Here is a 22960-nt window from a genome sequence, read left to right as displayed (position 1 = left end):
TCCCTTTTTTATCTCTGTACGTTTATAACTTCAGTAATTCCTATCACACAGTAAAAATACATGCTTCAGGTACATGCATTTCTTCTCCTACATTTTAATTAAGGACTAAACAGTAATTAAAGGTACATGTTGACAGCTGTTAGCTCACCACTGATAAACTACTTGAGAAATCTTTCATTAGAAGACAAGTCTCTGCTACTGCTTCTAGCTATTATAAACTAATATGGCAATCTAAAGTAACTCGTGGGCCACGCTGGGTTTGTTGAACTCTTACATCTAGCCTAGCCTTCCCTTTGAGGATGCAAAGGACAGCAGTAGATCCTACCCAAGCAAGAGAAGTGGCTCACCTACACCTGCTCACAATCCACCATAAAGAACCAGATTGCCCAGTTTTTTAAAAATCTGGCCCACTATTTATGGTTCTGTGTTGTGAAGCGGCTCACAAAGACAGAATGCAAGGGGATGAGGGTAAAGAGAAAAGGAGGTGCAGGAGAAAACTAAAAATCCAGATTCAAAACTCCTGAAAAAGGTCGTATCCCCTTATTTAAGGCATACAGTCTGACAGCATCTAAAAATATGAGACACTGAAGAATAATGAAACATTATCCCTAAAGCAGAAAATAAATATACATTAAATCAGATTTCTTTCTTTCCCTAACCGCATCTTAACTTCAGCTCCAGATACTCTTTAACACAATAAATAAATAATGATTCTATGGAAGGGTATCTGGATACTGAATTAAAAACAAAACAAAAATCCCCCCCAATGTTATTCTAAGGAACTGTTATCTCTCAGACACTAAAATCATAGAATCACAGAAAGATTAAGGTTGGAAAAGACCTCTAAGATCATCAGATCCAACTGTCAACTCAACACTTCCATACTTTCTAAACCATGCCCTGAAATGACATGTCTACATGTCTTTTAAATACTCTACCACCTCTCTGGGCAGCCTGTTCTAGTGCCTGACCACTCTTTCAGTTAGGAGGTTTTTCCTGATACCCAATCTAAACCTCCCCTCACGCAACTGGAGGCCATTTCCTGTTGTCCTATCGCCAGTAATGTGGGAGAAGAGACCAACACCCATCTTACTACAGCCTTCTTTCAGGTAGTTGTAGAGAGCGATAAGGTCTCCCCTCAGCCTCCTCTTCTCCAGGCTAAACAAACCAAGTTCTCTCAACCTCTCCTCATAAGACTTGCTCTCAAAAATATTTCTTTTTAGTTATTAACCTAGTTAGTTCGGGGGCAGAGGGCGGGGGGAAGAAAGAAGCCTTTAGTACACCAACCACAAATTCATGCATACTTTGCTCTCTTAGGGACTATCAAGTGTCTCTCAGGAGTAGTAACCTATCTATGTCAATCTCAGATGTAACGCATTTGGTGCTAATTTATAGAATACTTTAGACCAAATAAAGTTATCCTTGAAATGACTTTCCAGGTTATTATAACTTCATGGACATAAAAGTATCAAAGATCTTTCCACAGAACAACCAAAAACATTTCCTCTCAGTGTCTGCTTTATTTTTCAGACAGCCTTAGTCTCCAGTGACATCTTGTGGATAAGAATAATTTGCAACAGCAGAACTCTGGTACTTAGAACATCTTTATAACAGTAAAAATACTACCTTCCATTATGAAAAACAGATCAAGTATAATTTTAGTATGTACACTCTACATGTATGAGCGAAGTTTAGTGCTTCCTTTATGTTTCAGTAATGTCTCTTGAAAAATTTGCATGAGTATTACAGGAAACACTGTACCATCAATATGAGGGATCACCTTTTTATTATCCATAAAATGCTTGTCACCGTGAGACGGGCGCTACGGCATTACACATAATGAACAAGATCACAGATGCATCTTTACTGCTGAATCTTCTACAGAAAATCAAAATTATTTTTCATGTAAACAAGAAGGTATCTTTCAACAAGGATTACGTCTCCCATTTAAGAATCAGACAAGTTCCAGCCTCATCATCACAGAATGTTTGAGGTTGGAAGGGACCTCTGGAGGTCATGTTGTCCAGCCCCCCTGCTCAGGCAGGACCAGCTTTTCACTGTCTCCAAGGATGGAGACTCCACAACCTCTTGGGCAACCACTTCCAGTCACCCTCACAGTAAAAATATGTTTCCTGATGTTCACAGGGAACCTCCTGTATTTCCATTTGTGCCCACTGCCTCATGAAGACGGGACTTCTCTGCACCTTACTCAGAATGAAGAACTACCCCAAGACGCAGGTACTGAAAAGTAGCATTCAGAAAATCTAATCAAGAATCACGACAGTGTTTCATTATGTGCACTGTAAATTAGATCTTTACATCTAAGATCAATGCAACAAAATACATTTCAAGGTGTCAAAAAAAAAAGAAGCTCAACCCACTGTAATTCAGCTACTAAAAATAAATTATGAATTCATAACGAGCTTTATATGGACTGGTAAAGAGAATGACATAAGGTTGTAGAGGTGTATGGAGGAAAAAGATGAGAGGGAAAATGAAGATATTTATAATTTAGTAACAATTTTTAAATGTAACCTTATATATCAGGCTTGATTTTAAAACTGAAATGAGAAGAAAAATACAAGTAAAGGAAAGCATATTTGCTTTTATCTACCACAATACTCACTTAGTGCATGATAAATAGGTTTATGCCTGCCTTCAAGTCTGATTACAGTCGCAGCTGCTATTTTTCCTGGTGGCTGCATCTTTGCATCAAGGAGGTACCAGGCTCTGGCAAAAGTAGCCCATTGCTAAAGGGAAAGAGAGGTAGTACTTAACATAGTAAAAGAACACACAACTATACATAAATATAGCTTCTCTAATTAGCTCAACGCCTTTTTTACACTCCAAAATACTAGAATATTTTCAACAACACCCTCTCCAAATAGCCTTTAATCGGATGGAAAACGCCGCTAACACACTGCGATACGCCCACTACTGCACGGGCTTCCAACACGTGTGGTGGTAACAAAGGTTACCAGCTCTAAGGATTTTGTTTCAGAAGTGAAGCCCTCTTGCCGCAAGTTTCTGTTATTGTTAATTGAACTGTAAAGTCCCTGGAGGCTACTTAATGCCCAACATCAAAGAGGTGCCCCCTCAGTGAAGGGCACAACCCTCCCGGCCGCGGTTCTGCGAACACGACTGGCCTGAGCCGCCTTCAGCGGGTAGCCCTGTCCCTCACGGACGGCCGCCGCCCGCCCGCCCACCCTCCGGCTCCCGCCAGCGGGCCCCTCAGGCGCACCTGAGCGCACGGCCAGGGGAAGGGAAGCCGCCCGCCGCCCCGGGGCCCTCCTGCCTGCCTCCTGGTCCCGGCGCCCGCCCGCTCCCTCCCGCACGGCCGCTCTCTCCGCCATGGCGGCCGCCAGGTCTCGCCGGGACGTCGCCGCTTTCGGAGGCCGCGGCCGCCCCGGCACAGCCCGCACCGAGGGGGAGATGGCGCCGCTCACCTGGGCCGCCTTGGTGTAGCTGGCCATGGCCGCCGTGCCGCCGCGGCGGAGGGAAGGGAAGCGCAGCCCCCTCGGCCGCCGCACCGGCGGGAAGCGGAAGCGCTGCCCTGCGAGGGGCGGCGCAAGGCCGGCGGCGCGGGCCGTTCGGAGCGGCGGCGGTTCCCTCCCGTCCCCGAGCTCGGCGGGCCATGGACCGCTACGTCCTGGTGCTGAGCTGGGGGGAGCGGAGGGGCGAGGGCGCTGCGGCGGGCGGCCCCGGGCCCGGAGCAGGTACCGCTGGCGGGTGGGGGGCCGTTCCGCGCCGTGTGGGGGCCGCCCGCCGCCGGGCCCGGCCCAGCCTGCCTGGGGAGGGCTTGCCTTTACGGATCTGCGCCCGTGCAGGCTGTTCTGGGGCCCTACCCCGTTACCACCCCGATTTTTTTTCAGACTAAAAGTTTTTAATTACTCAAACCTTCAGAAACTTGGGGGGGTTTCGTTTTACCGCGACACTGCTCTGTAACTCAGTAGAGCGTTCCTGAGATATGCGCTACTTTAACGAGAATTTTACAAAATTTGTCTTTTTAAACTCCTGCAAATCTGTTGTTGACGGTTTCTTTTTACAGCTAAACTTCTAATATTTAACTGAACTTTATACTATATTTGTAAGAAAGCAAGGCCTAACTTCAGTAATTCAGTAGTTTTAAGACAAACTTTTTGTTTTTCCCAGCTGGGACTTCTGCAACCCTTTATCAGTTCCTGAGAGAAAGCTGTAACTCATCTATAAATGCAGATGCAAGTGCATTCCCAGGTAAATATAGTCGTGTACAGTAAGGTAAGGCAAACTTAATCAAAGAATTGGCACATTTCATGATGTTGGTGAAACAAGTCAGAAACTTAAGGAAACCCAGTTTCTGCAGTGTGCCTCAACCTGCAGGTGGGACTGCACCTGCTGCTGCTGTGTCTGTGGAGAACTGATGTCATTTCAGTAGCTGAGGTGTTGGGAGATCAAATAGATTGGACACAAGAAATAAAGAAGAAGGGTTTTGAAAGGTTGGCAAATTTTAGTCCAGTTTAGCAAGGAATAATAGGAAAGGGCTTGTTTCTCATGTCAGTGGGCAGCTTGATGTTTTCATTATTCCTAGGATGTCTTCTAATTTTTTTCAGTGGAAGCAATATTTGTCTGTTGGGTATCAATTCAGAACCCTAAGCCATGATTAATTATTAAATCATATTATCGTGTTAAAATAGATTTCTGAAGATCTGCTTTAGTACTTTGGGGGTCGGATGTTTGGAATTTTTTTTATTAAAAATACTTTCTTAGTTCTTTACATGGTTTGGATATCTAGTGTTGAGCTGTTAAGGCTCATCTTGTCACAGCTGTCATAATAATTGTGATTCATGGGGGAAACCACTATAAGCTGTTAAAATTCATGAAGATGGGAATGTTAAGCTGTTTTCAACTTCTGTGCTTGTTATTGAGTAGAAATGTTGAGAGAGCATCTCATTTTGTAAACTGCATAAACCATATTTATGAAAGCTTTGATTTAGTTCAGGAATGATACAACTTCTGCAAATGGAGAGCAATATTGCCCAAAATGGAGGAGAGGTCAAAGATTTTCTTACTCATTAATAGTCAGGGGATCAGTGATAGTTAGACACTTGCCAAGACACTTACCTACACCTTAATATGCTTAGAACTTAATTATGATGCCAAAGGACAGCAGAACTCAAGTCATTGTGGCATGTGAAATAATTCACGTAGTATCTTGCAACAGAGATGTTCATTACAATAGGAAGAATAGATGGCAGTGGATTGATTATTTTAAACAATGTTTTATCTCTTTGCAGCATGTTCAGTGGCTGGTATTCCAGGTGTAAAGAAATGGTATTTTGCGAGTCATGTTATATGTGGTTATTATCAGGTAAGACTTTTTTTTTTCAGAATATGTCTGCCTGTCTCTAGTGCAAGTTAAAACTGTGATGTTTAAAATTCTTTTTGCTTAATTAATTCTTTCTGCTTGATCAGTTCTGCAGTTCTGACTGGGAGGAAATTAATTTTGACCCAGAGAAAAACAAAGGCTCATTCCAAACAAGTATTGACGAATGCCTGGGAGCCAGACAAAATTTTGAGGAAGACGACAATAACAGTCGAGAGTCACTGTCTATGACTGAGTATGCATGTTATTATTTTTATTGAAAGTGTAGTGATCTGACATTTAACAGTAATAACCCAAGGGAATCAAGAAAATATAACAAGTAAATGTTATTACCAAAGCAACAGTTAATTATGAACAATCCCCTACTACTACTGAAAATAATCCTATTTCATTTAATATAGCTTTAAGTTTTTTAGCTACAGATGAGAAGAGCTGTTCAGAATAACGTCACAGTTTCCTAACAGCTGACGGTTATCTACACAAAAAGAAGTTTCTTGCTAATCTGTCTTGAATCCTACTTCCAGTTTTACTGCAGATTGTTTTGACATGTTAGCCTACCCCTGCCGCAGTAAAAGGGGAGAAAAGTATATCTCATTGCCTAGGTATGTTTGTGCAGAATTTTAAATGTAAAAGGTACTTACCTCAGGTAGTATTCATCAGTTGTAACTTTTTGTTTCTAAATGACTTTGTTTATATTTTATTTCCAACCATTTTGCTCTCCATTTTTAGTATCTATGATGAAGCTGCGGAAAGTCTGCATCAGTTAGCTGATAAACTGCCTGCCCCAGGTAATCTCTCTTAAAAGAGCAATCTCATTTGAGTTTATTGAGTTTACTTTAGAAGCTCAGGTGGTAAAATCATAGTCAAATGGAAAAATTCAGATGATGTTAGTTTGTTAGTTGAATTAACTTGTATACAGCTCTTGCAAGTACTTTAAGGAACGTTAGCATGATTGGCATTACAGATCAGCTTACAGAGTAGTTTGTTGCTTCTTTCTTTGGAAGGCTGTATTTCAGTAGAATTTAAGGTAGCTATTTGTATAATTAATTTTTCCATCTGAAATGGCACCATGGCACCCAAGTAGTAGCAGACAGCAAGTAAGACAAAACTCAACATGCAACTGCAGGAAATTTTAATGGAAAAAAATGGAAGGTGTTGACATCAGCCTTACATCTGATTTACCAGCTGATTGCTTGGGGGTGGGAGCCAAGAAGTTGTGAAGGAACATAGATCAGAACTGCTGGATTCAGATTGTGTAAACTGGAGACGGATACCCCCTGCACGGTAGGGTTACGTAGTATTACAGTAGTTGATTTGGGATAGCAAAGGAGCCGAATGCAGAAAGAATGAAAAATAACAATTTAGAGGTGTTAAAAGGAGGAAAATGACATAGTATAGTCATACTGGAGACAGCTCTGATCTATTGAATATAGTGCTGAGTGAGAGAGGAGAAAGGTATAGAACTGCTGTAACTGAGCAAATGGCAAAATACTGTGTTTAAGAGGAGCAGCAAGAGATGAGCAAAAATGCATGAAAAGTGTTTTAAATCTTGCTGAAGTTACTTGAAGTTGATCTTTAAGCCTATTTTAGTGCAGTCAGTGATAATCATTACTTTTCTATTTTTAAATGACTGAAACATTTACTGAGTAATGGTACTTTGAGTCCTATATAACTGTTTTTATAGGCAGAGCAATGGTTGATGTAATACTGCAGGCGATTGAACGAGATGGACCCAAGTTAAAAGACTGCTTACCTGCTATTGGTGCCCTGAAACACCTGAGAGAATGGCACTCTGCGCAAATCACGATTGCAGCAAATGACCCTAAAGGGTATGTCCTTTATTTTAGGTCTGTAAACAAGGTCACTCGTGTTTTGTGTTGGTGAGTGTCAGTGGTTTAAATTAAAAACAGCGGCTTGAGTACTTTACGTGTAAACTTTGAAAATACGTAGCTTTGTCTTTTATTGTTGTTTGAGGGGAGGAATTACTCATGCTGATTTATTGTAAACACATGCCCTAACCAGAGGGGCAGGCAAAAGAGCAAGTCCTCTAAAGTTCCTGTTTCTATGAGAGCAGAAGGTTAAATATTTTCTTTTTTTTTCCTTCACTGTGCGCACTTTAATATGCATCCGATGATTTTAAGTTGTACTGTGCTACATAATGACTTGTATTGATTGTAGTTTTCCAGTTTTTGTAAAATGAATACATAACTGGTTTTACTGTAAATTTTATATTACCTTTGGTATTATATTTCAGGCAGGAAAAAGAGTGTCTGATTTGTCCCTTTTGAAAATGGAGTATAAATGCTCAATTACTTCCTGTATGCTTCTGAAGCGTCTTAACACTGAAACTATTAATTCAATTTGAAACAAAGTCCAGTAATTTCCTTACTGTCCTCCTCTAATTGACATAAGTAGGCCATGATATGTCTCAATATAAACCACAGTGGTTTTGTTTTTTTCCCCATGCGGTAAATTATTGTGTGGATACTGAATATCTGATATTATCTGATAATATCTCATATACTGAATATCTGATATTATCTGATACTGAAAGGTACACAGAGGAAGATAACCTTATTGCAGCGAATTCTACGAGCACTTGATCTCAGTGCTCATTAATATCTTCCTGTGCAGCTATCTTTTGACTGAATAAATTTTTCTGCCGCCTTTTATGTAAAATGAGGCCATTAGGGCATACAGTTTCTCTGATGAAAATTCTCTCACTTATTCTTCCTGTTGTGTTGATGGTGCTCATTTCTCTTAGAAGACAGACGGCCAGTAGGACCCACAGATATTGGCTGTTCTTCCTCCCTGTTTTTGAATTTGGGTAATATTTGTGCTGCCATCATATCTCTACTTACAAAGCTAACTGCAAACCATGTATATGGGCCAGTGGCAGCCCCAGTGGTGGCTACCTGGCTTTGCTCCAGCTTCTAGCACCCAACCTTGCTGTGGTACTTCTGTGGCTTGCCATTGCTGGTGTTATTTGATGTCTGACAAAGTTCTTTGCTGTCGTGTTCATGGAGTACGTGAACAACTTCCTTTACAGATCCTGAACCGGCAATTCTATAATATCATGTACTTTGTGGAATATAAAGCTATACCTGTCTGTCTTAACGTACATGAGACTATTAAGTGCTAAGACATAATAATGTAATAGGTAAATTCAGTCAAATTGCACTGCATGTTAATTTGTAATACTAAATTCAGTAAGGTGAATTCTTCCTTATTTTTACAGTAGCTGGCAAAAGATTGCAGACTATCTATCAGCCGACTTTGTCTCTCCAGATAATGTAATGAATATTATTGATGTAAAAGAACTCTGGAGAGGAAAGATTCAGATATGGGAAAGAAAGGTAAAATAACTTTTTTCAGCTATGGTTATTTTTTTAAAGCATCTGAGTACATCATTTAAAGCATCTGTTGTACCGTGCATTTTATGCTTTAAGCCAGTTTTGGTTTTGACAAGGTAACTCAGAGGTAATGCGCACCGTGTCTGGGTGGGTGGGGGAACCACTGGCTTGTTAGCATGATGAAAGGATAAATGAGATCAAGGCATCAGATTTGAATTTCGGAAATCCAGATGGTCTCCTCTGAAATATTTGCCTTAGAATTTCTTCTTCAAAATTAGATTGTTTTGTATCTATCACAAATCATTATCATGTAACTGTAAGTCATTGTTGCATGCATTGTTGCAAAGACTGGTAGCTTTGTGATTGTGAAAGACACAGTTTAAATTTTCAGTATTAAGGTTTTGGATATAGTAGCTGGCTATTTAAGTCTAATATTTTGACCTAGTTTTACAGATCTGCTGGAAACCAATATAATACTAATTGTTTAAAATAATGTAACTGGCTGAAGGGAAATAATTTTCTCTCTTCTGACATGTTTATTGTCTCTTTTTCGGTTTTTCCCCAGTTTGGATCAGAAGTTAGGTTTCCAGAATTTTGTATGAAGAGCACTTCAGCAAAGGCATTCAGCACTTCACATTTAGGCTCTCACTTTGCTGTTAAAAAAGAGCGACAATTGAAGAATACTGACGTTGTGCCAGAGGCAAGTATTATTCTTCATCTATCTTTGAGCCGCTAGAATTCATCTGGTTTACTTTCAAGAGAAAATTAGTATTTGGGGAAACCCTGGTCAGAATGGAAAATAAACGTAAAAGTAATGATTGCATAAGACTGAAGAATTTTTCTTTTGTTCATGTGTGTTCTCAAAACAGGTCCTTCAGATTTCATCTGTTTGTTCTTAGGAATGCGATACCAATTTTTTTTTCAAGTAGAAATTGAGACTTTGTTCAATCTTAATACTCAAAATATGTAATTTATGAATTCTGTATTTATCTAACCTTTTCTACTTCATTTTCAAAGTTTGCTGTTTCATGTTTTCTACTGGAAGTAGATATTTGATGGGAGCTCCAAAATGATATTTGTTAATGCAAACAAAAATGAGTGTTCATGAAAACCGATATCATTTAAGAGATTATTATTTTCATTGTTAAAATATGTACGTTTTGGATTGCATTCATCTGTTCCTGGTAGATCTTGATTTTCTTTGGATTCTGATGAGTTACAACCCATTTGATGCATATGGTTGACATTCTAGGAAGTAGGTATTTAATTCTGTCTGATAAAACTTTTCTTGTTTTTCATACAATGATGTTTAATATGGTATTGTGAAATGTTTTTGTCTTTATATTCCTTCGTGCCTCTTTCAGTTGCACTTGTAAGGCAAGTGCATCCAGCAAAATACGTGGGGAAGTTCTACTGAAACAACATCATATATAGTGTTACAGATTTTTTTTTTTACTTGATCTCTTCTCAGGTTTTTCATTACTATGGTCCTGCACTAGAATTTTTACAGATGGTGGTGCTCTCTGAGTTACCTTCCTTTTTTATATCAGATCTGGAATTTGAGCTGTATCCTTTTTTTAAGTATCTAAACTATTGCTGGTAATGGTCTATAGCAGAAAGAAAACAGTCAGGATTTACCCGTGCAAGCAACACGTGAGGATTGGCGAGGGTTCATTCCATTCTAGCCTGCCAAAATAGTCATAGTGATTCTTTACAACTGGATTTTTTTTTAAGGTTGAAATTTAAATTACACTAACAGTAACCAGCTATTTTTGACGTTACTGCACATATACTTCATCTTTTGACGTGTATGCTATTTGTGCAGAAAGACAAGAGAAATATATACTGCTGTGTAAATTTAAAAAAACCCAAGCCTTACTCATTAATGCATATAGTGTGCCTCACAATATAGAAACATTTTTCACAAATCGTGTTTTTATTGTGTAGGTGCAAAATCTGTGGCAAGGTATAGCAGAGGGGTTTTCTCTTGAGTTGTGTATGCTGCAGAGTTCCTATTGGTTTTAAATTTATGTATTGTTGGTACTCACAGCTTAGTGGCTTAGGCTGTATAAGCCTGCCAGGAATTTGACTACATAATATCTGTTTATGCCTGCCTATATTAAAGATGTCAGTGGTGTATTTCATCATATAACATCTCCAAGTATACCACTTTGCCTGGAAAGGTGAGTTTATATATTTTGTGGTACTGGAGTATGAAATATTAGGCACTTGCCTAATTTGAAATGTGATGGTAACATGATTTGTAAAATAGAGGTGCATACAGTTCTTTGTGAAGAAGCAGTTCCTTAAACTGTTCTGTTCAGGACCCTGGCAAGAAAGAGTATCAAGGAGACATCTGCACTGCTTTTGGACCAGATTTCTTCTCTCTCAGGGAAGGTAAAAACTTTTTATTTAGGTATGGCAGAAAAATGAAGATATGTATATTGCTCATAAAAGATACAAGAATGATATTTTTAAACCTAGTCTCTGTGCGTGCTCCTTCCATATTTAGTTCTAAAGCAAATTTGTCTTTTAAAGCTGCATGCCGTACAGGTCCTGACGATTTGCAAGCCCACAGGAAGTTTTTCTCTTTACCTTAGCTAAGTTTCGATTTCCTAAAACATTTTGTTGCTTTTAATCCTATCCTGACCAGTAATTTCTGTGCTGTCATAATTCAACTATTTTTTTAGCAAAAGGCAGGCATTTGTGCAGCCTACAAATTGTATCTAGCTAGTATGAAGTGGTAAACTTCTTTTATTTCGCATGTGCGTATTCTGCTTTTCCATTCTGATTTCGGATAAAAAGAGTTCTTGAAGCATTTACAAGCCTACATCTCCACTGCCCTGCCTTGGAATGACAGTATTCATGGCCACAGTATTACTTTGAAGGTATTTTTCCTGAATGTTTAAGGTGATGTATGCTTGTTTAGGGAAGTTGGGGGTTTTTTAGTGTTTGTAGAATAAATCAATGCCAATCGAAACAGAGTCTGCAGTGAACATGCTGTTACAATTATAAGGAATAACCTAAGTTCTTTATTTACTGTGGAGTTGGTATTCCATTTGCTTCACCTTCAGCTTGTTATTTAGGCTTTTAGTCACTTTTTTCCTCCCCTGCCACTCCATTCTCCATTATGCTTAGCCAGAAGAGAAAGAAGTCCTTTTTCTAATGCTGTACCAAAAACATCTTTTGGAATAGTTTTATATTGGTAAATATCCCTAGTGATTTTCATTTTACATGATGTTACTGAATGCTTGCTCAAATACCTTAAGCTTACCTTTCTACTAGTTCTTTTGAAGAAAAAGCCAAAACAATTAGAACACATTCTTAGGGTACTTTTTAGAGTCTTCACATGTTGAATTGAATGTTTTCAAGATAACAATTTCTCATAGGGAATTTTCAGCCTACTACTAGAAATATTACATATTTGTAGGCTTTCTAATAGCTATAAAAGCATTGTTTTACTGCTTGAGTATTGAAATACTTATGTATTTTTTCTATTAGTGCTTATTGGCCTGAAATTTATGTGCAGACATAAACATAGTCCAGTATCTGATTAATTGAAAACGATAATATGTAGGGAGGAAAAAAATTACATGTCTTTCAAAGGAATGCAGAGTTGCTGATGCCACCTATATCTTTTGAATTCTTTTTTCATTCTGGATACTACTCTACCAAAGTGTTTTTAGCCAGATTATTGAAAACCTTGTAATAGGTATCAAATATCTTTTTATGTGTGAAATAGAAATTCAGCAGATAATGAGCTCCCAACTGGAGCAAAAAATAAGCACAATTTTTACAGCTTCTGTATCAAATGCTTTTCCATCTCGATGTGAATGACAGAAGTGTTAAATAAGGATGTTTTCTTCAGTTGAAGGACATCTGAAATAATGCCAAATCTGTAGCTCAAGAATTAAATGTAAAACAGATTTCAGTAACATAGGATGTATTGTATTTGCTCTCGTTATTTAGGTGGGAGCTTTATTTACATTGCCATGTAATGTAAGCAACGTAGTGATCCCATCCCCCGCCCAGCTGTGTACCAAGAAATGGAAGGAATATATGGCTAGGAAACCCAAGGTCATTACTGGTAGGTAACAGGAAGATGGCGACAGGTGTATTTTGTTGTGGTTATATCTATATGTGCATTTATATACATACGGTGGATTTTTTCTATGCATTTGGGATACCGTTTTTTCTCCAGTGGAATCAAGTCAGTGACTGTAATCTTCACTGACAAAAAAAAAGTTTTGGTGAATGTGAGTTTGAATTCGGCTATGCAGGCTTATTGTGGAGGAAAATTGATAACAACATCATGGCAAGCTTTTGGGAAACAATGCACCTCCTTTAAACTATTTCTGTATCTTATCTGTCAGCTAAGATGCAGCTCCCACACACCTTTCTAAGGGTACAATCCATGGGCAAAGAGGTTTGCTTCTGCAGATGGAAATTCAGTCTGTTTCACTTAAGCGCCTCCCTTCTCACTTAAGCATTTCCAGAGGTTCTTCAGTATGCTTGCATTTGATTTCAACCTCTTCCTGGGAAAATACAGAACATGAGCAAATGCTGGATGCCTCCATTCACCTGAAAGCCAGTGTGCTTAACTAGTGATTGAGAATGTGCTCCCTCTCCCTTATGGGACTATACTGACTCCTCCTACGCAGCGTGCCAACGCTTAGAAGTTTGATTCAGAAAGGGAGAGAACAGAATCAGTGCAGATCAAGACGGGGCAGAGTTTCTCAGTCAGCCAGTATATGTGCCCTGCAAGTGGAGGCACTGTACAAGTAGTGACTGTGAGGTTTGTAGGGACTCGAAATCATCAGGCTAAAAGGAGCTTGGTGATAGCCCAGTGCTTAAGTACTTATCTAGGATAGGATAAGATGTAAGATTCTGCCTTCTTATGTGATTTTGTTGTTTATACAGTGCTCTAATATATAATTCTTGAGGATTCCAAGGAACAGTAACTTCTGCTGTTGCCAACTGAAGATAGCATTTGAAAACAAGTATGCAGATGAGGATGGCTGACAGGCTGATACTCTTTCAGGTTTTGGAATAGGCAAAAAATTGAGAGGAATTAGGAAGAGCTGTACAACAGGGCAAGAAGCTTAATTCTGTGGAGTGGGTGCCGGCAGTACATAGATTTAAAATTATCTCTGCATGTTTGGAGGCGGTAGAGCAGAGAGGGTGTGATTATAGAGCTGATCACAGCAGCAGCATTTATACTGTATTGGAGAGATACTACTGATGCAGTCAAATGAGTGCAAGATCCCCAGTGTCTGCAAGATCGTCTTTGTCCTGTGCCCCAGTGGAAGGGTTTTGTACAAGTATTAACTATAATGTGATCAGTAATACACAATAGGCCTCTTGAGCAAAATTGAGAATAGAGAGAGAGACATGGCTATTTAAATGTATTTGCTAATTTAGTTGAAAACTATGTATTTTTTAGTGGCTACCACTAATCTGACTATGTTAAGGACTTGCAAATCCTTAATCGCTTCAATCTGTGGGAAGGTATAATTCTTTGAATTGGTAGTTCTTAAATACTAATTAAGATTAAAATGAGAAATAAAAGCTTTCCCATGAGGAATCAGCTTTTGGATGCCAAGATAACTGGAAAAGGAAAATATTTCAAATTACTAGGAGAATGTGGAACAGAACAATTGTGAAAATTTCTCTGGAATCTTTTTTCTTTCTTGTTCTTTTTCTTTCCCTGGATTTATATATTGAGGTAGCGGATTTCCCTGCTCGTCCCTTCCCCTTCCAACTTAAACTTCTCAAGAAACACTGGGATACTTTATATTTGTTACTAACAAAAATTTATAACACTCATAAGCATCAAGCTCTTCTTGAGTTATATATTGAGAAAGTACTGCAAATATCTTATGAAATTTGACTTTTAAAACTTAGTACATCAAGAAGCATTCATTCTTTTAATTTCTACATCTACCAAGGTGCTATAATGCTATAAAATCTTTTGTGTGGTAAAAAAAAAAAAAAAAAAGGCAAACCAGTCCTGTCACTGTTACTATCGAGTCCTACATTAATTTTTTTTTTCTTCAAAACTGCATACTACATGCCAGTATTTATTAAAAAAAAGGTATTTATCTCTCACTGAGGCCATGCAGTGAGGGAAACTCTTGCTAATGAATAATGCAGCTTCCTTGGGAAGAGTGTGTACAGTATTTTCTTTTCTTCTACAGATGTGTGTTCTTCTAGTGAACACCTACCATTATTTCAATCCACATATGCAAAAAATATCTTTTTTTACCTAGCAGAACAGACTCTTCTCTAATTATTACATATGTAGCACATTGTTTGCCTAACTCTTCATTGTTTCATGGTAGAAATGTAACTTTACCAGTAAAAGGCTTGCCTTTTACTAAGACCAATTCAAGATCTTCTCTGGGTTGGTGGTTAGAGTTTCCAGATGTACTTTGTAGCCTGCATTAGAAAGCTGGTCCTCGCTACAGTCGCAGGAGTTCAGTGCTGGTAACATGCTAGCTTTGAGCCAGCAGTGTAGCTGAACTCATCAAGCTGCTGTAGCTCATTTATTTTGCATGTTCGTCAGTCTGTAGCTTTTTAAGGGGTAAATATCAGCTGTAGTTAGTGTGTCTCCTAAAAAGATGTTTGTAAGATTTCTCACAGAACAGAAGAGGGCAAATGAAAGAGTTTTGATGATGAGTTATAGCTTGTTCTAAAGCTGTTTTCCTGATGGTGTTTCACAGTTATGCCCTTATATTTTTTAAGTTCCAGAAATTGAACTGAAGGGAGAATTTTGCCGATACTATTTCTTGCTACAAGGCAATGGCTCTGGAGGGTGTAAAGCAACCTTGATTCATTCAGCTAGCCAGATCAATGGTACGGCCATTCTTGCTGCAGTTAATGGAAAGCTAATGACAAAAGCAGAAGAAACAGAGTCAAGTAAGAGTTACTCTTTATTTAAGAGTGTCCGTGTGCATGTAAATGCTACTAAAATTTATATGTTCCTTTTATTCATCCCAGTCTGTGTTAAAGGGGGAAAACAAGGAGGAACACTGCATTTTGATGAATATTTTTTTCAAACTGATAAAAATATAAGATCTTATTTATTCACACAGTTTACTACTACCATATTTTTTAAATCAACTATGTACAGTTGTACTCTGTCATTTCTTGTAACGGTGATTAGTTCTAAATGTTTTCATGTACAGGGATGTCCAGGTAATATTAATGCAAATTAAATTTGCAGAAACTTAAAGTTTAAAAAGTATGTATTATTGGTATAAAGGCTGACCAGCGCATGCCTAAAATCTAGTCAATTATCTGTTGACAAGCCTATTTCACCGATTTAAAATAAAAATGTCAAGGCCAGCAGGCAAGATGAATTTCTTGATCATGTCTTCAGTTACTTGGTCCATATTACTGCAGAGTGGTTAGGATATGGGCTAGCGGATGATCAGCTGCTCCGCTAGGTGAGAGACATTTGTCTTAGAGTAGTTGTCCTGTAACAACTGGATGTACTAGATAACTGCTAATTTGTGTATTTGCTCTCAACACTGACAAAGAGCACAGTGACCTGCATCTTAGCCTTTTATTTCCTCATTATCGAAATAAATCTGTGTGCAATGTGACTGACTGCTTACCATTTGTCCTAATTAAAATCCCATTAGTATGGTATCAGAAGACTGAAAGTCCTTGACCATATGTTGGGAGAAAACTGTTCTTTCCTGGTATGAAACTTAGGATCTTCTTACCTTATTTAAATGTCAGTCATGTTAATTGCATTGTCGTTATATTGTTTTTATACAGAAATTCAAAAATACTGGTCAGACCTCTATTCCAAGTTATCCCCCTGGTGTCTTGATTCAATTGTAATTATTTTGCAGTTTTTGGGTTTGGTTGTTCGGGGTTTTTTGATTAGCTGTATTTGAAAGTCTGGTTCTTTCCTTTGAATATGAAATTTGTATGTTTGCTGTGTTTATTTCTTCTTTTAAGAAGCAATGACTTTGTGTCTCCAAAGTCACAGGAGAGAATCTTAATAATAGATTTCTCCTAATCTGTACAGGCTTTTGTATTGCTGACTTTATCAAGTCCCTGCCGCATTTTTGTGGAGAGGAGATTGTACAGAGAGAAAAGAAACTGTCTCGTCTCCAAGTGTTTGCCTTGAAGGAATATCTCAGTAAGTAATGGGGAGGGCACTGGTAGTCCTTAAATGAGTGTTTAAAAGGTATTTCTGGCTGAGTGTGACGGCTCACCTTCCAGGTCAGTTGATCACTTGGTAAAGAGACAAGTGGAGCTTTAAAAAGAAACTTTTTGTACTATATCCATGATTGTATGTCAGATAATGACTTTCAAATATTGAGGAAAAGAGAATGCTGAACTTAAAGTTGGTGGGTGTTTGTTACACTAATACTCTGAAAGTTTGAGCATAGTTTTGGAATAATTCTGTGGTAGTTGACTTTTTCTCTACTCTGGGTTTTTTTTTTCATGCTTACTGCTGGATGCGCCTTCTACAAAAGTGTGAATTCTATTTTACATGTTTTGGATTTTTTTTTTTCTTTCTTGAAGTCTTAAACAGCAGAGAAGTATGTATTAGAGATTTGTTACATTTATCATGATACATCATTCATAATAATAACTGAAAGGTCACCCTCTGTAGATTCTCCTGACTTTGCAGAGAAGTACATTCGACTGTCCTGATTTTTTTCTAAGTCCATTGCTCAGAGAGACTTAATTAAACCAGAAAATACTTCTGAGAGATTGGCTAGGTTATTGAAAATGGCATACTGTGAAGATAATTTAAGTGTATTATCATCAACAGAATACCAACTTAGGGAAAATTAGATTTCTGCTAACAGTCTTGCCTTCCACCCCTCACCCCTATGAGCTTGCAGTCATTCTCAACCCTGAGCTTGGGGCTGCCTTAGAGCTTGTGCTTTAGTTTGTTTTGAGTGGGTCACCGATTTCCACTAGGATGAAGACTGAATAGGAGCATTTAGGACTTGCTAGTCATGTTAAATCATATCAGAATTACCTGACCCTTGATATTATGACCAAAGAGACCAGAAAAGGCTATCAGTTATAACGGAGCCACACCTGCAACGGCAGTAAAATAGGTGGGTAGGAGGCTCTGTACACTGGAGCTTTTCATGTTTAGGCTCAGCAAGTCCAGATGTTTGTTTCTGGGGGATTCAAGCCTGGATATACCCAGATGCAGAAATTAAAGGACTATAAAAAGATGATTCAGGTGTGACTTCAGCTGTTCTCACTGCTGAGTTTTTTCACTTACCTATGGAATAAACGACCCGTACCTTGTTTAAGGGCACAGTAGTAAGTGTCAAGTTAACTTGTGTTTTGGGGTGGGGATTTTTTTCTTTGGTTGGTTTTTAGCAGGCTCCAGTTATTCTTTGGTACTTAGCAGTTGCAGTAGTTTCTCTTTATTTCCCTTTCCTTTTATAGAGAGAAAGGAATTGTCTAAGCAACCTCCAGTTATTTCTGCTGATGAGTTCAAAAACTTGTTAGAACTTACAAGAGAATGTGTTTTGGACCTGTGCAACACTAGTTTTCCTAAACCTGTTCTACAAAAGGTTGCCAGTAAAACTGGGTCATGCACTGTGACTTCTGGTAAGTATTGTTATTTAGAAAATACACTGCTTATTCTCTTTTGATGTATATTCATACCTGTTAGCTTTTTTACTAAAAGGAGAATCTTTTGCCAAAAAAGGGAAAAAATAGAAGGAAAAGTAAAGTAGCTTTCTAAGCTTTTTTGCAAACTGAAATTACCCTCACATTAACTATTCCTTTCTTTTCCTTGACAAAAAAAAAAAATAGAGAAAACCTTTCTGATCATAGAATGAGGCAGATTTTCCTTGTATTTATACATTTTTATATATGTATACAAAGACATGTATATATAAAGAACCAGATATACATTTATATATTTCTTTAAAGAATAAGATTCTTTACTTCTGTTGAGGGTTATCCACCATATGTTTCTTGCAGAATCTGATTTAATAGAGCCAAACCCACTGGAGTGGCCAGAAAGACATGTTCTTCAGAATTTGGAAAACTTTGAAAAAAACAAACAAAAAATGAGGTAATGGTTAAATACTGGAGATTTTCTTTGTAGTGGTCATTGAATATCACTCTAGAGGAACTGTATATGTTGATAGCCATTTTGTGAACTGCTTTCACACATATTGGTAGTCTTTCAGAGGAAACATTGCTTAAGGCTAAACCTAAGTTTCTGTCAGTTACCAAAGGTGTATTTTCTTGGTATTTAAAGTAGTATTGTTTTGATTTTTATTCATAAAATGCAGTTGAAAGTTAGCTAAAAGTATCATAGTTCCAAAACTAAATTACCAAAATTACTAGAAAATAGTAGACATAGTAGAAAAACCTATAAAAGCATTTTTTTTTTCTCCCAACATGCTCTGGGGCATAAAAAGTAAAGAAAGTACGGCAGTTTTTGTCAGCATGTACAATGTGTTTCTAATCTCTTCATATTTCCTGAATAATTAGGACTTAGTGTCAGATCTCATGTAATTTTAATGTAGAAGATCCTATTGGTTTTACATTTCAAATTTATATTTAGTTTTGTTTTTCCTTCAGTGCTGTTTAAGTGAAACCTGTAGACTTTTGTGTCACTTAATACAGCCTATTACTTTCTGTTTAGCTCTCACTTTAATGACTTAATGATCTTTGCTTGTTCTTAATGTTTTTGCTGACAGACCTTTAGAGCCAGGTGTCCAACTGCCTTTTTCTTAGTTACTTCCATCCCATTTCTGTCTTTCAAATACCATAGTTGGCCATGGCCTAGATTGGAGTTCTGCATGTCAGAAATTCTCATGTTAGATGTCTGTCTGCTTTCTCATGGGTGGCATTACTGTTGTTGTTGCTATTGTTTGGCTTTTGTCTCAAACAGGTGAAGTTCTTCCTTTTAATTAGCTTTTGTAAAGCTTGCTGAAGGACCTGTTTCACAGTCAATGTTGGTTTCATTGTATTTTGAACTGGTTATCTTCTGCATATCCTGAATCAGTTTATACAATGTTGCTTTGCTATACTTGATTGAGGACACTAAAAACAAAAACACCCAACAACAACAAACAACAGAGTGTAGAGTTGCATGCAGTAGTGGCTTTGTGGCTCCTTTGCTGCATATTGTGTGTGTCTGGTTTTTATTTTTTTTTTAAATTGGAATTAATTTTTTATTTTAGAGTCCATACATGGGGAAAAAAGGGATAAATAATGTTCTTCCCATGTTGTATTTCATAACTAAGCTTTAAAGTCTTGAGGAAATTAGTTTCTTCAGTAGGTTGGTAGAGAATTTGCATCAAATATACTTTATCATGAACATTCGTGTAAATGGTCTCAAGGAGTAATCTTGTTCATTTTACTTTGGAAATATGTTTAATTGCTCCAGACTAGGAGTGATTTATTTTTTTTTTTAAAAACACAACGAGATTACTCCATTGAAAAGAAGACAAAAAATTCTTAGATTGGTCTTTTTCTTCTTTTCCTTTTTTTTTAGAGTTTCTGTGTTTGCATATTCGTCTGAGCAGTTGCTGGGGCATAAAGATAGCCAACGTGAGTCATTGACATTGCTCGATGCTAAAGAATTACTGAAATATTTCACACCAGAAGGGCTACCAGTCGGTGATCTTCAGCCGCTACAAATTCCCAAACGGTATGAATCCAGCGTATTGAAACCACTGAAGACCATACTCAGAACTGACGTAGGGGAATGGGAATAATGGCCGAATTAGAGTGTCAGAATGCCTAACTGGATTTGAGTTGGTAACTTGCAACACCCTTGCATGACATACCTGCCAGTGAAATCAACTGTTAAGGGCCTTCAGTTGGTCATGCTATTTAGTTCTTTCAGAATCTGAAGTGGCGGGAGATGATGGTGTTTGTCCTATGCATTTAAATAACAAAGTAATAACTTGTGCAAAAGTATGCCATGAGACCTTTGCTATGGCTATGCTACAAGCTGCCACCACCATACATGTCCATTTCCAAAAGAGCAGAAGTTACTGTGGCAGAACTTCATTTGGTGTGATTTCTTTCATTCAGTGGAGGGGAGGCTAGGTGGGAAGACAGTTGAAGTGTAAAAAGCTGAGTCTATTTAACTGTAATTGTCTCATGTCATGCTGGCCCAGCATTCCTATCAATATTCTTACGTGGTACAGTGGACTTCTTTGCAAGTATTCATCCTTAGTGTGTCTGCCGGGAAGTATTAGTGTATTTTCCTGCTGAAAAAGCAGTGGTTGGTTGATACAAGAGGTTAATGGAGTAATTTTCAGGATCTGAACATCTGTTAGAGTAAGACCAACCTATACAAGAGTGACATAGTGTTTGCAGAAGCAGAGCCTACACTATTTGTGCAGTGTGTCATAGACTGCTCGGTAAGCATGACAATCTTTGCAGTCTCTAGAGTTACATTTGTTGACATTTTTAATGTTGAATAAGAGAATGTATAATGGAATTATTGGATACAGCCCTCAATCCTTTTTTAAAACTTCATTATATGGAATAAATTAAGAGGGCTTGCTAGAGGGAAAGGTTCTGCAGGATTTTAGAGACTTCTGTAAAATACTCACTGAAGTTTTGAAACTAACTTAAAGATGTTCTAAGTGGAGAATTCAAGAAAGTTAGAAAATATGCGGTAAAGATTGAGTGTCTCCTACAGAGTTGTTAGTTAATGAGTGCAGATGATTTAGGATTTCGGCTAAAATGTAAAATATTTTCATTCAAATTAGTTGCGTGGGAAAGAAGTGAATAATTTGTTCACTACAAAAATGTTTGTTTAATCCCTGATTTTTCAAAAGCCTCCAGAGAAGCTTTGTAGCATAGAATACTTTGATTCTCTTGAATGATTTGCTTTGAACCATATCTGAATGAGGTCTGAATTTGAGGGGGTTTGCCCCTTTTTGCTTGGATTTCTGCCAGTTGTTTCACCATCATACTTTCTTATAATCTTTGCTTTGTAGTACATTACTGTAATGTGAGTCTCTCTCATAATACTTGGAGATCTTGGATATCTAAGGGAAGTATAAAGCCAAAATCAAGATACTAGATAATAAAGCAGACTAAATGTTTTTGCCTGATGGCTGCAAGGTCTGCCAATGACTCACACTGTATGTATGTATTCCGCTTCATCCGAAAAGAAACGAGAAAATCTATGAAAATCCACAGCTAGATTGTCATCTGGGAGATGGTGAACCATTCCCTTTCTGCCATACCAGGTTGCTGTTACTGTTGTGTCCAGCAGAACTCCGTACTCCTAGCTGCTCACCCTGCTAGCAGGTGCTCTGACTTTATTCTCTGGAATAATTAGCAGCTTTGCACAGTAGATGTTCAAGCACAGTGACTACAGACCCAAAGATTTTCCCGACCAATAGAAGGAAAAAAGGTTTTTATGAAAGACTGGTGAATTAAAGGAGTTTTCACTTGTTTTCCATGTTTGAGCTTAAATGGAGGTTTAATAGATCAGGGTTTTGGCTGATAGTCTTTCTAAATGACCGTCTTGCTAGATTCAGTATCACCTCTTTCCTGGATGTTTTTCCCAGACAATTTTTCCAGTGGTAATTGTGCAGAGACAGTCTATGTGAATAAAACTTGAAGCAATGTGTGGGTTTCAGATACTGCTATGCCTTCGTCTCTTTCCTCCTTTAGAGATAATTGGGATGTGACTTTACAGGGTACGGTAGGATCCGGCAGCAGGCTCTGTCTGTCTTGTGGCATATTCTGTTGAAATAATTTCAAATACATTCGTATGATTTAGTTGCAGAGAGTTACTAGCTGGAATTCAAATATCACAGGAGACAAGTGGTTACTTATGAAGTCTGGGAAAGGTGACTGTTAGGTGAGACAACAACTTGAAGCTAAAGGGAAGGAATTCACTGATTATAGCACTGGACTAAGAAATGGGAGATCAGTTCCCAGTTCATCTCAATTCATTCTTCTACTCAGGTGCCCATTGTGAAATAGGATTATAGTTGCCTGGTTTTATTGACAAATTATTTGGAGCAGTGACCTTTAGACATTTCAACCGGTTTAGGAGTTTCTGTAATAATAATAACTCAGTAGGTGTTAGTTGAACTTAAATTCTCACTTCAATAAAGATTTAATTTTCCATTGATGCTGTACCCCAGGGTCTTAGCTACAAGACGTGTTGTTTTGTATGCCTTCCTACTCCAAGGCATTTGTTTCTGACTTCTGGAAGTATAATTTATCCTGACTGTACCTAGTTAAAATAGAACTGGGT

General features: G+C 38.0%; 2 protein-coding genes across 2 annotated transcripts in view; one reads left to right on the top strand and one right to left on the bottom strand.

The window, feature by feature from the left end:
• Positions 1–3552, bottom strand: part of MRPL13 (mitochondrial ribosomal protein L13) — a 40291-nt gene extending 36739 nt beyond the window's left edge. The window contains exons 1-2 of the mRNA XM_064442166.1: positions 3447–3552; positions 2627–2750 (exon numbers count right to left, since the gene is read on the bottom strand). Coding sequence (XP_064298236.1) covers positions 2627–2750; positions 3447–3473 — 151 coding nt within the window. The 5' untranslated portion in view covers positions 3474–3552. The remainder of the gene's footprint in view (positions 1–2626; positions 2751–3446) is intronic.
• MTBP (MDM2 binding protein) overlaps positions 3518–22960 on the top strand; it is a 34803-nt gene continuing 15360 nt past the window's right edge. The window contains exons 1-16 of the mRNA XM_064442168.1: positions 3518–3716; positions 4153–4233; positions 5274–5347; positions 5452–5597; positions 6092–6150; positions 7047–7191; positions 8601–8718; positions 9281–9415; positions 10187–10281; positions 11040–11112; positions 12685–12802; positions 15460–15633; positions 16757–16870; positions 18151–18315; positions 18694–18787; positions 20222–20377. Of these exons, the coding sequence (XP_064298238.1) occupies positions 3635–3716; positions 4153–4233; positions 5274–5347; positions 5452–5597; positions 6092–6150; positions 7047–7191; positions 8601–8718; positions 9281–9415; positions 10187–10281; positions 11040–11112; positions 12685–12802; positions 15460–15633; positions 16757–16870; positions 18151–18315; positions 18694–18787; positions 20222–20377 (1829 nt within the window). The 5' untranslated portion in view covers positions 3518–3634. The remainder of the gene's footprint in view (positions 3717–4152; positions 4234–5273; positions 5348–5451; positions 5598–6091; positions 6151–7046; positions 7192–8600; positions 8719–9280; positions 9416–10186; positions 10282–11039; positions 11113–12684; positions 12803–15459; positions 15634–16756; positions 16871–18150; positions 18316–18693; positions 18788–20221; positions 20378–22960) is intronic.

Source organism: Phalacrocorax carbo, chromosome 2 (genome assembly GCF_963921805.1).
Source record: "Phalacrocorax carbo chromosome 2, bPhaCar2.1, whole genome shotgun sequence".
NCBI classification, from domain to species: domain Eukaryota; kingdom Metazoa; phylum Chordata; class Aves; order Suliformes; family Phalacrocoracidae; genus Phalacrocorax; species Phalacrocorax carbo.
Note: the sequence above shows the minus strand (reverse complement) of the source record. Positions and strands in the feature narration are given on the sequence as shown.